This window comes from Callionymus lyra, chromosome 2, assembly GCF_982586985.1.
Source record: "Callionymus lyra chromosome 2, fCalLyr1.hap1.1, whole genome shotgun sequence".
Taxonomy (NCBI): domain Eukaryota; kingdom Metazoa; phylum Chordata; class Actinopteri; order Syngnathiformes; family Callionymidae; genus Callionymus; species Callionymus lyra.
The window spans coordinates 6,640,647-6,653,538 of NC_141819.1; the positions used below are offsets into that span (position 1 = coordinate 6,640,647).

Below are 12,892 nucleotides of genomic sequence, written 5' to 3' on the forward strand. Positions count from 1 at the left end.
CATGTAAACGTTCTGTTGACGTTTCTTTAACCCATAAAAAAATATTTTAAAGAGACGTTCGCATATGCTGTGTGTGACGTCATCACGCAGGAAGTGGGGGGACAAACTTTGTATCTACACCGGTGCTGCTCGACCCATCCCAGGTGTGTAATGTGGCCTTCTACAGAGACAACCTACTGCCCCCTGCTGGCGAGTTCATCCATCTTTCTCAGCGACGAGGCTGAGGCTCGAGACGTAATCCATAGCGACAGCCTGTAGAGGGTGTAACAGCATTTGTAGAACCACGGTTCTAAAAATAAAAGGGTTCATCTTGTGTTTGGGTCGGTCTGAACAATGAAACTAGAGATCCTCTCAAAAGAAACATTAAATAAAATCTTTTTTTTTACTTTAAATTAATATAGTGATGTGTTGATGAAGCTTCGTGAAACAGTGTCCTTATTTCCTGAGTCCACTAGATGTCACTCTTTGCTAAGTAAACTGAGACCCCAAAGTATAAACCCGGTTCAGCAGTGCAGTGTGCGGGTCCCACTCCTCCGGGAGGGACTGATCTGTGAAAAATATGACCCTGCTTCATGAAGCTTCATCGACACATCAATAGATCTAATATCACTGGCGCTACAGAAGGCTGAACATGTTTGTTTCTGGCTCCCTCTGCTGTTAGAGATAAAGACTTTTTTAGGTCAGTTTTATCTTCCTTAGAAGCTTAAAAGCCATAATAGAAAGAATGTTGTTTGTTTGCCAGTTTAAATCAAGGGTAAATGTTTATTTTTTACTTTTAAAAATGTCTATTCATGTATTATGATGGATACACAGAGACAAGCGAGGAAGAGTTTTGTTGTTTCCTTCTGTCTGCAGGAGCTGAACGAGTCATCACCCTCAAGATGGAAATCCCCGGCTCCATAACTCCTCTCATCCAGGAGATGTTGGAGAACTCTGGAGGCCTGGAGAGCGGCAGCTCTGCCCAGCTCTACCAAAGCAGTCCAGCCACACAATCGGCGTAGTGACGGCCGACAAAGTTATATAAATACATATAGATATGAACTATGGTGTTTGACATGAGGGCGACTGAAAACCTTTTCTGAGATGAGAAACTGTTGTATCCCTTCACTGTTTGGATCTTTTCGTACCACTGAGAGCATTGAGGAAGATGTTTGACTTTGATGTCACGTGTACATTATTCTGATGAACACAAAGAGCAAACAGAAGTTATTTCCAGTCCTCACATGTATGTGCACAAAAAGAAAGTCGCTACGAGTGTCACAGTCTATTCCAGGTTGTTGTCCACGTATTGTTTTGTGCTTCCAGACAAATGGAAAACAAATGATTGTATGATATGGTCACAGGTCCTTTCAAGAAATCCAGTTCATGAAGATTCATTATTAAAGTGTTTTTTTAAGTAGACTTTGCTTTGTGTATATAAGCTGAATTCATTTCTTCAAAACTATGAAGAGTTTTTGGCTTCACTTGATTTAGAAAAGAAAAAATCTTTTATGTGTTTTGTTCATAGGTTTGTGATTCCAGGAAATACATTTTACTGAAGGAAGTTTTTGTGTTCGACTAAATACTGGACACTTAACTAATCACCGGCTGTTCAGAATGTGGCGTTCACGGTTCCCCCCCTTTTGTTTTGACCTACAGTAGGTATGAACAAGTAGCACTCCAGTCGGGGCATAGCTTTCTGGTCATGTAGCAGACAGAGACGGAGTCTGGAAGTGTTGAGGTGGATCACATCTCGGGCTCGGACGTTCCTGTAGCAGCTTCATGATATTGATCCATGTGAAGAGTGGTGTACATACACACTGTATTGAATACAAGTGATTCTCAAAAGCCTCTATGTGGGTCCGTGTCATGTCGTGGTGGGGAAAACTAGATTGTAGTGGTCCCTCTGGACGGGGGATCGTAAAGGTCCTTCTGATATTTGTCCTCACGCATCGTCCCCTGTGTTAGAAACATGCAGGATCCAGAGCAACCTCACACCCTGTGATACACTTGATGCCAAAACGCCTTCACATCATCTTGACCATCGTTACTGTACACACACCAATGTCTCAGGAAGGAATCATGTTGTGTGCTTGGCCTGTCCATTGTATATGTTCTGTGCTGCCCCCCCACTATGTCACTAACACACACACCTCTGCTACTGAGCCCCTGTGTTTCAAATCACTCAGACCAGAAGTTGTGCAGAGAGACTCCGACCCTGAACATTATGGTCTCACCATGTGTGGAGTCTCTCTACAAGTCCTTATTTCTTCTTCTTTTTTTTGTACAGTCAAAGCTGCTTTCATTTAGGACTTAACATGTCCAGAACAACTTTTCTCTGCACAGCTGATCTGGAATGGATACAGACGCACCTTCGCTTTGAAATGTATGGAATATGTTGTTTATGTATTTAATGATTTATTGTTGTGTCGTGTGAATCACTTTAATAACCACATTCTGCTGTTTTTGAGTCCCAAGTGTTGCCTTCAGTTTCCTCCAGCAGGAAAGAATGTTGCTGTTGTTTCTTCTGAATAATGAAAAAATAAATCACCAGGTCTATATAAAGTGCTGAAATTAAACAAATAATAAAGTATTATATAAGTATTATACTATTCACCAACACATGTCATCTTCAGGGTGTGACACCCCTGATGTCAACACAAAGGACGATGTGTCTGTTAAAGGATAAAGAAAGACTAAAATGCTGCTAATTGTAATCTGAGACAACATCGCTCCCTCTAGTGGTGATTTTAGATATTTCACTGTCCTGTCAATAATTCTGCAAGGACTAAGATAAGTTCTACTTCATTCTGGTGCTCCGCCCTCTAACGGCTTCGCACCAATTCGTAGAACCTGAGGCTATGATAGATAACTCAGGGGTTTTCCTCGCTGCAGGGATGGAGTGAACCACGACAGGTGATGATAGAGTGACTCATGTGTTTATTTATTGACAATGGCTTCATCTAGTGGTGCAACTGTAGATTACAGTCAATGTTTTACAATCCAACTCTTGAACACATCACAGGAAGTAAATACCTGTTGTTTGTAATAATGGAGCCGTAAAAACGGAAAACGAATTATTTTCAATCCTGTTATATATCAGAGGCTTCAATAAGCACCACTGTTGTACGGCGTGTTCTTCTTACTCTGACATGCTGGTCATCCAAAACTAGTGATGGGGAGATGAAGCTTCATTAACAGTGTCATCATTTTTAATGCTCAGTAGGTGGCGCCTCCGTTTAAAAATGATATGAGGTTTGATCCATGTACGTGTTTATTGTTAAATGTTTAAATATTAAATATATTTGTTGAAGTTCTCAGGCTCAGCTCCAGCTAGTGTTTCCTCATCAAACACATTGAAAGTGTCAGTGCACAAGTGCAAGATTTACACTGAGAGACTGAGATCTTCCACTATAAACAAATTTAAAATATAAATTCATTTAAGTGTTTTTATTATCATTTCTTCTCATGTGGAGCTTCAATCCAAGAGTTACAGGTAGTCTGGAGGTATTTGGATGTTTTAATGTGTCTTTTTGGAAGAAGATGAAGACGAAGACAACTGAGCTCCAGTTGCTACATTAAAATGAACAAACATTTTTGTCTATAACTCCAAAAAGAACACGTTACTCTCAAAATAAACCCAACCCTTAGTCGACATGTGGGCGAGTAGAACATGAGTTTGAATTATTTCTTGAGACGTGTGACATAAAAAGACAACAAAAGACTTAAAACATCACATGATTCCAGAACTGTTGTAATAGTTTTATTTGACCTACTATTACATGATTGAGTAAATAATGTTGAATACATTCAACTGTTACTTTAACACACTTTCATTTGCAGTTAATGAAGGAAGAAAAACTCTCTAAACTGAATCAAGATTGTCTCACGATACATTTGTCAAAGTGTAGATTCACTTGTCGATTATAACAATAATGATAAGTTTATAAAATATAATATAGTGTGATTTTGAGAATATTGTGCAAAGAACTGTATGATTTTAAAGCTGTTTGACTAGAGGATTGAATTTGTTGATCTTTTTTAATTCATGTTTCTCTCGCTCTGTTCCTCTGATGACATCATTTCTAGGCGACAGATGAGATGAAGTCAATCTGTCACGATCATGTTCAGCTACTGTTGAGAAGTACAGTTTGAAAAATGAAAGAGGTTTAACTAGAGAACGATCATAAAAGTCACAAACAAACGTGAAACAAATCCAGCAGGTATGTTAGGAAACATTTTACTTAATAACATATTTTCTTGTGTTTCTTCTGAGAGTCACTCTGATAGTCTCACTTCCTCTCCACCTCCAGTCGCAGCTTTTCAAACCTGTCAGGATGATCCAGATAATCCTGATCCTCCATCAAGTTCCTGTTGTCGTTGGACAGTAGGAGGCGCTGCTGTGTGTGAGTCCAGTGAGAGTGAAGACTGAGAGAAGAAGAGACATGAGGTGATGATGGTGGAAGAACGTTGTCTTGACGATCATATACTGATCCAAACTGAGACGAGTCAATGTTCTGTCAACATTCTTCTGAGAACTTGAGAGAAGAACCATGTGACTGAAACATCCCAGAATCATCTTGAATGTCAGATTTGAAGATGAAGTCAGCAGCTAAACTAGCATGTAGCTAACATGAGTCTAGTCTAGTTGTGATGAAGATGTTCAAGTGAACACATGATTCAATATGAAGTGATTCATGTGTGAAATGATGTTTAAAGTGACTCAACATTGTGAGTTGATGATCAAACTCACGTCTGATTTCAAATATTTGACAGAAATATTTCTTTGTTCTCCACTGACAGTCAAACGGAAACAATGTTGATGTTGAAGCTCCTGAAGAGTTTTGAGCTGAAGGACTTGAAGATTTGGAATCAGAGCTTCACTTGATACTGTAACTGTGAGTCTTTAACATCTGCACGTTTGTTCTGGAATCTTCTTCATCAAGTCCATGTCCACAAAGACCTTCAACTGCTGTGTCAGCAGATGAGCTTTGATGTTGAAGTCAATCAATGGAATCAAACTTACCATTCATGGATGAAGGTCAAACATATCTGGTCCACAGTCATTCAGCCTGGAGGAAGAAAGAGTCAGAAGATCAGATTCATTTGATTCAGATGTTTCATGAATATTGTTTCATTCTCAGTGGACGACTCAGTCATGACTGTTGATGACAACAAAGATGGATCTATAAACAGGCTGCTCAGTCTCAACTGTCTCCTTCATGCTTCCACTGGTGTCCAGCAGGAGAACATGGAGGAACTCAGAGTTTGGATTCATGTGCTCAGTTCAGATGAAGAGTCTGAGCATCAAATGTTCAGTCTGAAGATCTTTGGAGTTCAGTCAGTGAGTTCTGCTGCTCTGTTCATACCTGAGAGTCTCCAGTCTCCAGTCTGGACTCTTCAGTCCAGCAGACAGCAGCTCCAGTCCTGGTCCTCCTGGATGATTCCCTCTCAGGTCCAGTTCTCTCAGGTGGGATGGGTTCAATGTCAGAGCTGAGGCCAGAGAAGAACAACCTCTCTCTGAGATCTGACACCTTGACAGTCTGAAATGAAGGAGAAACACTTTTAGAAACTTATCAGAACCAAGAGAAGATGATGTTCTGACCTGAGAGTCTCCAGGTGACAGTGTGGACTCTTCAGTCCAGCAGACAGCAGCTTCACTCCTGGATCCTGAAGGTCGTTGTTACTCAGGTCCAGTAGAGTCAGACTAGAGGACGGAGAGCTGAGGACTGAGGACAGAAGTGAACAACTTCTCTCTGACAGTCCACACCAGCTCAGGCTGTGAAAGAGACGAGTTTCATCAACAAGTGACTTTTTCAATTTTTTATTTAAAAACAATCAACTATTTACTTTCATAAGATCATGGTCACATGTTTGTTTGAATATTTATCAGGTTGGTATAAATGAGGGTGAAATGTTGAACATGACGACAGAAACACAAACATGAAGAAGGAGTAACAACAATGTTGAGGTTGTGGTTTGTTGTTAAATATTTACTTTAGAAAAACAGACTTTCCTACAAACTAGTGAGACATCATTGATTTATGCTGAATTGTTGGAACATGAACAAGTATTTCAGTGAATGTTTTCATGTGATCAACTTGATCTTGATTAATCAAATTAAATGAAATAAAGTGTTTTTCAACATTCAGTTCATGAGCTGAAAATAAATAATACTTCAACAGGAAGTGACATTTATCAACACATCGTCTGCGAACAAGGAAATCTGGCTCAGTTGCTTCATCAACCAGGAAACAAGAGCTGAGACGACACTCGTCTAGTTTCTCTCCAGATATTAGAAACATGACATTTATTTCTATCTTCATTTCTCCTGAGACAAGAAACCAGATGAACTGTGGACCAGACATGAAGAGAGAAGATGATGTTCTGACCTGAGAGTCTCCAGGTGACAGTGTGGACTCTTCAGTCCAGCAGACAGCAGCTCCACTCCTGGATCCTGCAGCTTGTTTCTACTCAGGTCCAGTAGAGTCAGACTAGAGGACGGAGAGCTGAGGACTGAGGACAGAAGTGAACAACTTCTCTCTGACAGTCGACATCTGATCAGGCTGTGAAAGAGACGAGTTTCATCAACAAGTGACTTTTTCAATTTTCTATTTGACAAGAATTGAAAGAGTTTATTTAAAGACAAACTCAACTATTTCCATTGATAAGATCTTCAGTTGTGGTTTGTTGTCTGCTTCCTCTCTAATATAGTTCAGTCAAAGTTTCTTTCAAACCTTTGATACCAACTATTGACACGTCATTGATTCATGCTGGACTTTTGAACATCAACAAGTGTTTGATTGAATGTGTTCATGTTATGGTTGATTTGATGTTGATGGACCAGATGAAGAGAAACTATGGAAGTATATCAGTGTCATCACAATATTGAATGGTTTCAACCTTTCAAATGTTGAATTCGTTTTTTGAATAATTGAAGATTAAATAATTTGTATATTAATGGTTTCATTAATTTATTGAATAATAAAAACTATATTTTTTCATTGAGTAAAGGTTTTTTTTTTAAATATATTTTAACGTTGTAGTTTTTTTGTACCTCTTCAAAACTATATCATTAAAAAATTGTTGCCCAAATGTGTAAAATGTTGTTTTTTTAAGGCTTGAAAAAGTTGTAAATTAGAAATGTTTTGTACCTCTTCAAAACAACAACGTTAAAATATAAATATTTTTACCTCTTCTTAATGTTGGAGTTTTGAAGAGGTAAAAAAAAATTAAAATAAAAGAATATTTTAAAGTTGTATTTTTTTTTTACGTCTTCAAAACTACAACATTAAAATATATATTTTACCTCTTCAAAACACAGACATTATAAAAATGCTGATATGGAATTATAAATTAAAAACATCAAGATTCAATATTTTTAACAAGTATCCGTTTAAATTTATTTTTTAAACGTGTTTAAAATCCAATATATAATATATATATTAAACTCTATGTGTAAAAAATGTTTACATTATTCAATGAAAACAAAACCAACCTTTCAATATTTAAATTATTGGATTAAATTATTCAAAAAATAATTCTATGGTTAAAAAAAATACAATATTTCAATAAAATGAAATGTTAAATTCAATCCTTCAATTCTCTGATGACACTGATCTACTTGCATAAGAAACAAAGCAAATGTTTTTCAATATTCAGTTCATGAGCTGAAAATAGATTCAACTGCTCCAACAGGAAGTGACATTTATACTGACGTGTACAAAATACTTATTAAGTGAACAAAGATCTGCTGTTTTTTTGTTTATGTTTTAAGTCTCCGTTGATGGTTGTTTTGACTCTGTTGGTTTGGACTGTTGCTGAATGAACTGGAGTCTCAGTAAAAGACATGACAAACAAAACTTATTGGCTTCAATGTACATTTATGAACATATTTAGCTTTAAAAGAAGCTTAAAGTAAGTAAAGTAGTTTTGTTTCATTAAAGAAACTTCATGATAAATTGAAGAAAAATGTAAGAATGATGCGATTAGTCGACTTAATGGTTGAATATTTGGTGAGCAGTCGACTGTTAAAATAGTCGTAGACCTCATGAACAACAGATGAACCATAAGAGAAGAACAGAGACAACAACGGTGGAAAAAACAAACAATGAAAACAAATGAAAGACAAACCTCAAGATTCCACTCTAAAGTGTTTTGTCTTCTACGAGACAGATGACGCGAGAACACTGGATAAAGAATATGAAGGACTGTTGTTTTGATTATTATTCATTTTCATTTAAAGTTGACGCTTGTTTGTTTATCATTACAATGATTTATTAAGATGATATTTTTATAAACTACGTAACATCTTTACCTGCTACACAAACATACAAATGTATCTATGAGCTGCTTCACTGAAGAACAAAGTGATGACAGACTTTGACTCGTGTTTCCACCTCTGACTTTACATTTGAGCTTTGATGATGTAGAAAAGATGATGTTCTGACCTGAGAGTCTCCAGGTGACAGTGTGGACTCTTCAGTCCAGCAGACAGCAGCTCCACTCCTGGATCCTGCAGCTTGTTGTCACTCAGGTCCAGTAGAGTCAGACTAGAGGACGGAGAGCTGAGGACTGAGGACAGAAGTGAACAACTTCTCTCTGACAGTCGACATCTGTTCAGCCTGTGAAAGAGATGAGTTTCATCAACAAGTGACTTTTTCAATTTTCTATTTGACAAGAATTGAAAGAGTTTATTTAAAGACAAACTCAACTATTTCCATTGATAAGATCTTCAGTTGTGGTTTGTTGTCTGCTTCCTCTCTAATATAGTTCAGTCAAAGTTACTTTCAAACCTTTGATACCAACTATTGACACGTCATTGATTCATGCTGGACTTTTGAACATCAACAAGTGTTTGATTGAATGTGTTCATGTTATGGTTGATTTGATGTTGATGGACCAGATGAAGAGAAACTATGGAAGTATATCAGTGCCATCACAATATTGAATGGTTTCAACCTTTCAAATGTTCAATTACTTTTTTGAATAATTGAATATTAAATAATTAAATCATTTGTATATTAAAGGTTGAAATTATTTTCATTGAATAATAATAATAATAATGTTTTTTTAAATGAGTAAAAGTTTTTTCACAAATAGAGTTCAATATTCTAATTAACAAGTATCCTTTTAAATTCATTATAAAAATGTCAAAGTGTTTAAAATCCAATATAAATGCTGGTATAACAGAGTCACCAGACAAAACCAAAAGAGCTACTTGATCGTACTTTCAGCCAATCATGTGACACATAGACGATCATGTGACAACATCAAAACATCTATTTAGATATTTTCCTGACAATGTGTCAACTTTGTTTTAAGGTCTGGAGTTTAAAAAGTCTTTCACTACATCTCAAGATCAATCTGTGGTTTCTGCCTGTAATAGACGTATCAGAATCAGAATCAGAAACTTTTATTGACAGTTACGTAAACACAACAAAGTAATTCTAGTATCAGTACAACATAAAATAATAAAATAATACACAAAATGAGCAATAGAAAAACAGAACCAAACATCGAGGCAGACATTCTGCTGCACCTTTCAGTCTGTATAAGAAAATAAATAAAATATTGAATCAAGATTATTTATTTTTCAGTTATTATAAATTAGAATATTAAACTATATGTGTAAAATATGATTATTTTATTAAATGAAAACAAAACCAACCTTTCAATATTTAAATTATTGAATTATATTATTCAGAAAATAATTCTATGGTTAAAAAAATACAACATTTTAATGAAATGAAATGTTAAATTCAATCCTTCAATTCTCTGATGACACTGATCTACTTGCATAAGAAACAAAGCAAATGTTTTTCAATATTCAGTTCATGAGCTGAAAATAGATTCAACTGCTCCAACAGGAAGTGACATTTATACTGACGTGTACAAAATACTTATTAAGTGAACAAAGATCTGCTGTTTTTTTGTTTATGTTTTAAGTCTCCGTTGATGGTTGTTTTGACTCTGTTGGTTTGGACTGTTGCTGAATGAATTGGAGTCTCAGTAAAAGACATGACAAACAAAACTTATTGGCTTCAATGAACATTTATGAACATATTTAGCTTCAAAAGAAGCTTAAAGTAAGTAAAGTAGTTTTGTTTCATTAAAGAAACTTCATGATAAATTGAAGAAAAATGTAAGAATGATGCGATTAGTCGACTTAACGGTTGAATATTTGGTGACCAGTCGACTGTTAAAATAGTCGTAGACCTCATGAACAACAGATGAACCATAAGAGAAGAACAGAGACAACAACGGTGGAAAAAACAATGAAAACAAATCAAAGACAAACCTCAAGATTCCACTCTAAAGTGTTTTGTCTTCTACGAGACAGATGACGCGAGAACACTGGATAAAGAATATGAAGGACTGTTGTTTTGATTATTATTCATTTTCATTTAAAGTTGACCCTTGTTTGTTTATCATTACAATGATTTATTAAGATGATATTTTTATAAACTACGTAACATCTTTACCTGCTACACAAACATACAAATGTATCTATGAGCTGCTTCACTGAAGAACAAAGTGATGACAGACTTTGACTCGTGTTTCCACCTCTGACTTTACATTTGAGCTTTGATGATGTAGAAAAGATGATGTTCTGACCTGAGAGTCTCCAGGTGACAGTGTGGACTCTTCAGTCCAGCAGACAGCAGCTCCACTCCTGGATCCTGCAGCTTGTTTCTACTCAGGTCCAGTAGAGTCAGACTAGAGGACGGAGAGCTGAGGACTGAGGACAGAAGTGAACAACTTCTCTCTGACAGTCCACACCAGCTCAGGCTGTGAAAGAGACGAGTTTCATCAACAAGTGACTTTTTCAATTCTTTATTTAAAAACAATCAACTATTTACTTTCATAAGATCATGGTCACATGTTTGTTTGAATATTTATCAGGTTGGTATAAATGAGGGTGAAATGTTGAACATGACGACAGAAACACAAACATGAAGAAGGAGTAACAACAATGTTGAGGTTGTGGTTTGTTGTTAAATATTTACTTTAGAAAAACAGACTTTCCTACAAACTAGTGAGACATCATTGATTTATGCTGAATTGTTGGAACATGAACAAGTATTTCAGTGAATGTTTTCATGTGATCAACTTGATCTTGATTAATCAAATTAAATGAAATAAAGTGTTTTTCAACATTCAGTTCATGAGCTGAAAATAAATAATACTTCAACAGGAAGTGACATTTATCAACACATCGTCTGCGAACAAGGAAATCTGGCTCAGTTGCTTCATCAACCAGGAAACAAGAGCTGAGACGACACTCGTCTAGTTTCTCTCCAGATATTAGAATCATGACATTTATTTCTATCTTCATTTCTCCTGAGAGACAAGAAACCAGATGAACTGTGGACCAGACATGAAGAGAGAAGATGATGTTCTGACCTGAGAGTCTCCAGGTGACAGTGTGGACTCTTCAGTCCAGCAGACAGCAGCTCCACTCCTGGATCCTGCAGCTTGTTGTCACTCAGGTCCAGTAGAGTCAGACTAGAGGACGGAGAGCTGAGGACTGAGGACAGAAGTGAACAACTTCTCTCTGACAGTCCACATCTGATCAGGCTGTGAAAGAGACGAGTTTCATCAACAAGTGACTTTTTCAATTTTCTATTTGACAAGAATTGAAAGAGTTTATTTATAGTTTAATATTGTTATTTTAGTAATAAATAAAATGAAAAAAATTCAAGATTCAATATTTTTAACAAGTGGCTTTTTTAATTTAATATACGAATGTGAAAGTGTTTAAAATCCAATATATAATATATATTCAAGTTATTTAATGAAAAGATTCAGAAAATATTTCTATGGTTAAAAAAATACAACATTTAAAAAAATTAAATGTTAAATTCAATCCTTCAATTCTCTGATGACACTGATCTACTTGCATAAGAAACAAAGCAAATGTTTTTCAACATTCAGTTCATGAGCTGAAAATAGATTCAACTGCTCCAACAGGAAGTGTTATTTATGAACATATTTAGATTGAAAAGAATCTTAAAATAATACCTGACATGAATATTTAAAATGAAATACATGCTAATGTATTTATAATCTATGTTTTCATCACTGATCCTCTGTCTCACATCAATTGAATGCATCAGGGATGAGAGGGCCCTGACCAAGAAGGATGAACCAATAGCAAATGTTACAGAATAAAAGCGTGTCAGTGGTTGACTTTCTGTCTTCAAGTATTTCATTGGTCAACAGCTGCAGAATGATGAACTCAAGTGTGTGTTTCATGTCCTTCAGTTGAAGATGAACAAACACAAAAGTTCAGTCAGGGAACAAGCGAAGAAAACATTGAGAAGCAGTTGTTAGTGCTGTGATAGTCCCACATTCTGACCACATTAAACTTTGAAATATGTTCTTTTGATTATTATTCATTTTCATTTAAAGTTGACGCTTGTTTGTTTATCATTACAATGATTTATTAAGATAATATTTTTATAAACTACGTAACTTTACTTTTCAATTCTCTATTTGACAAGACTGAACTAGTTACATCATAAAATCACGTATTGTATGAATATTTGAGGAAGGTTTGTCTAAATTAGGATCAGTTTGTTAAACACGATGACAAACACAACAATCATCAAAGAGTAAATCAAACATTCATGTTTAGTTCATATCATCAGAAATGTTTGAACAACTTACAGAACTTTGTTTGCAGCTTGAACCACCGGCAGAAGCCTCTCAAGAGCCTCTTCTGAAGCATTCATTGAGTATTTCTTCAGGTCAAACTCGTCCAGATGTTCCTCTGAGGACAGTAAGATGAAGGCCAGGGCCGACCATTGAGCAGAAGACATTTGAACATAGAGATATCCTGATCTCAGCTGCTGTTGGACCTCCTCCACCAGAGAAGTGTCCTTCACTTCATTCAGACAGTGGAACAGGT

The 12,892-nt window shown here is 36.1% G+C and overlaps 1 protein-coding gene across 1 annotated transcript in view; it reads right to left on the reverse strand.

Annotated features, from left to right (window-relative positions):
* LOC148085195 (uncharacterized) overlaps positions 1-12,892 on the reverse strand; it is a 224,433-nt gene that overhangs the window by 29,410 nt on the left and 182,131 nt on the right. Inside the window, exons 27-31 of the mRNA XM_087783328.1 lie at positions 11,386-11,559; positions 10,597-10,770; positions 8,430-8,603; positions 6,372-6,545; positions 5,585-5,758 (exon numbers count right to left, since the gene is read on the reverse strand). Coding sequence (XP_087639454.1) covers positions 5,585-5,758; positions 6,372-6,545; positions 8,430-8,603; positions 10,597-10,770; positions 11,386-11,559 — 870 coding nt within the window. The remainder of the gene's footprint in view (positions 1-5,584; positions 5,759-6,371; positions 6,546-8,429; positions 8,604-10,596; positions 10,771-11,385; positions 11,560-12,892) is intronic.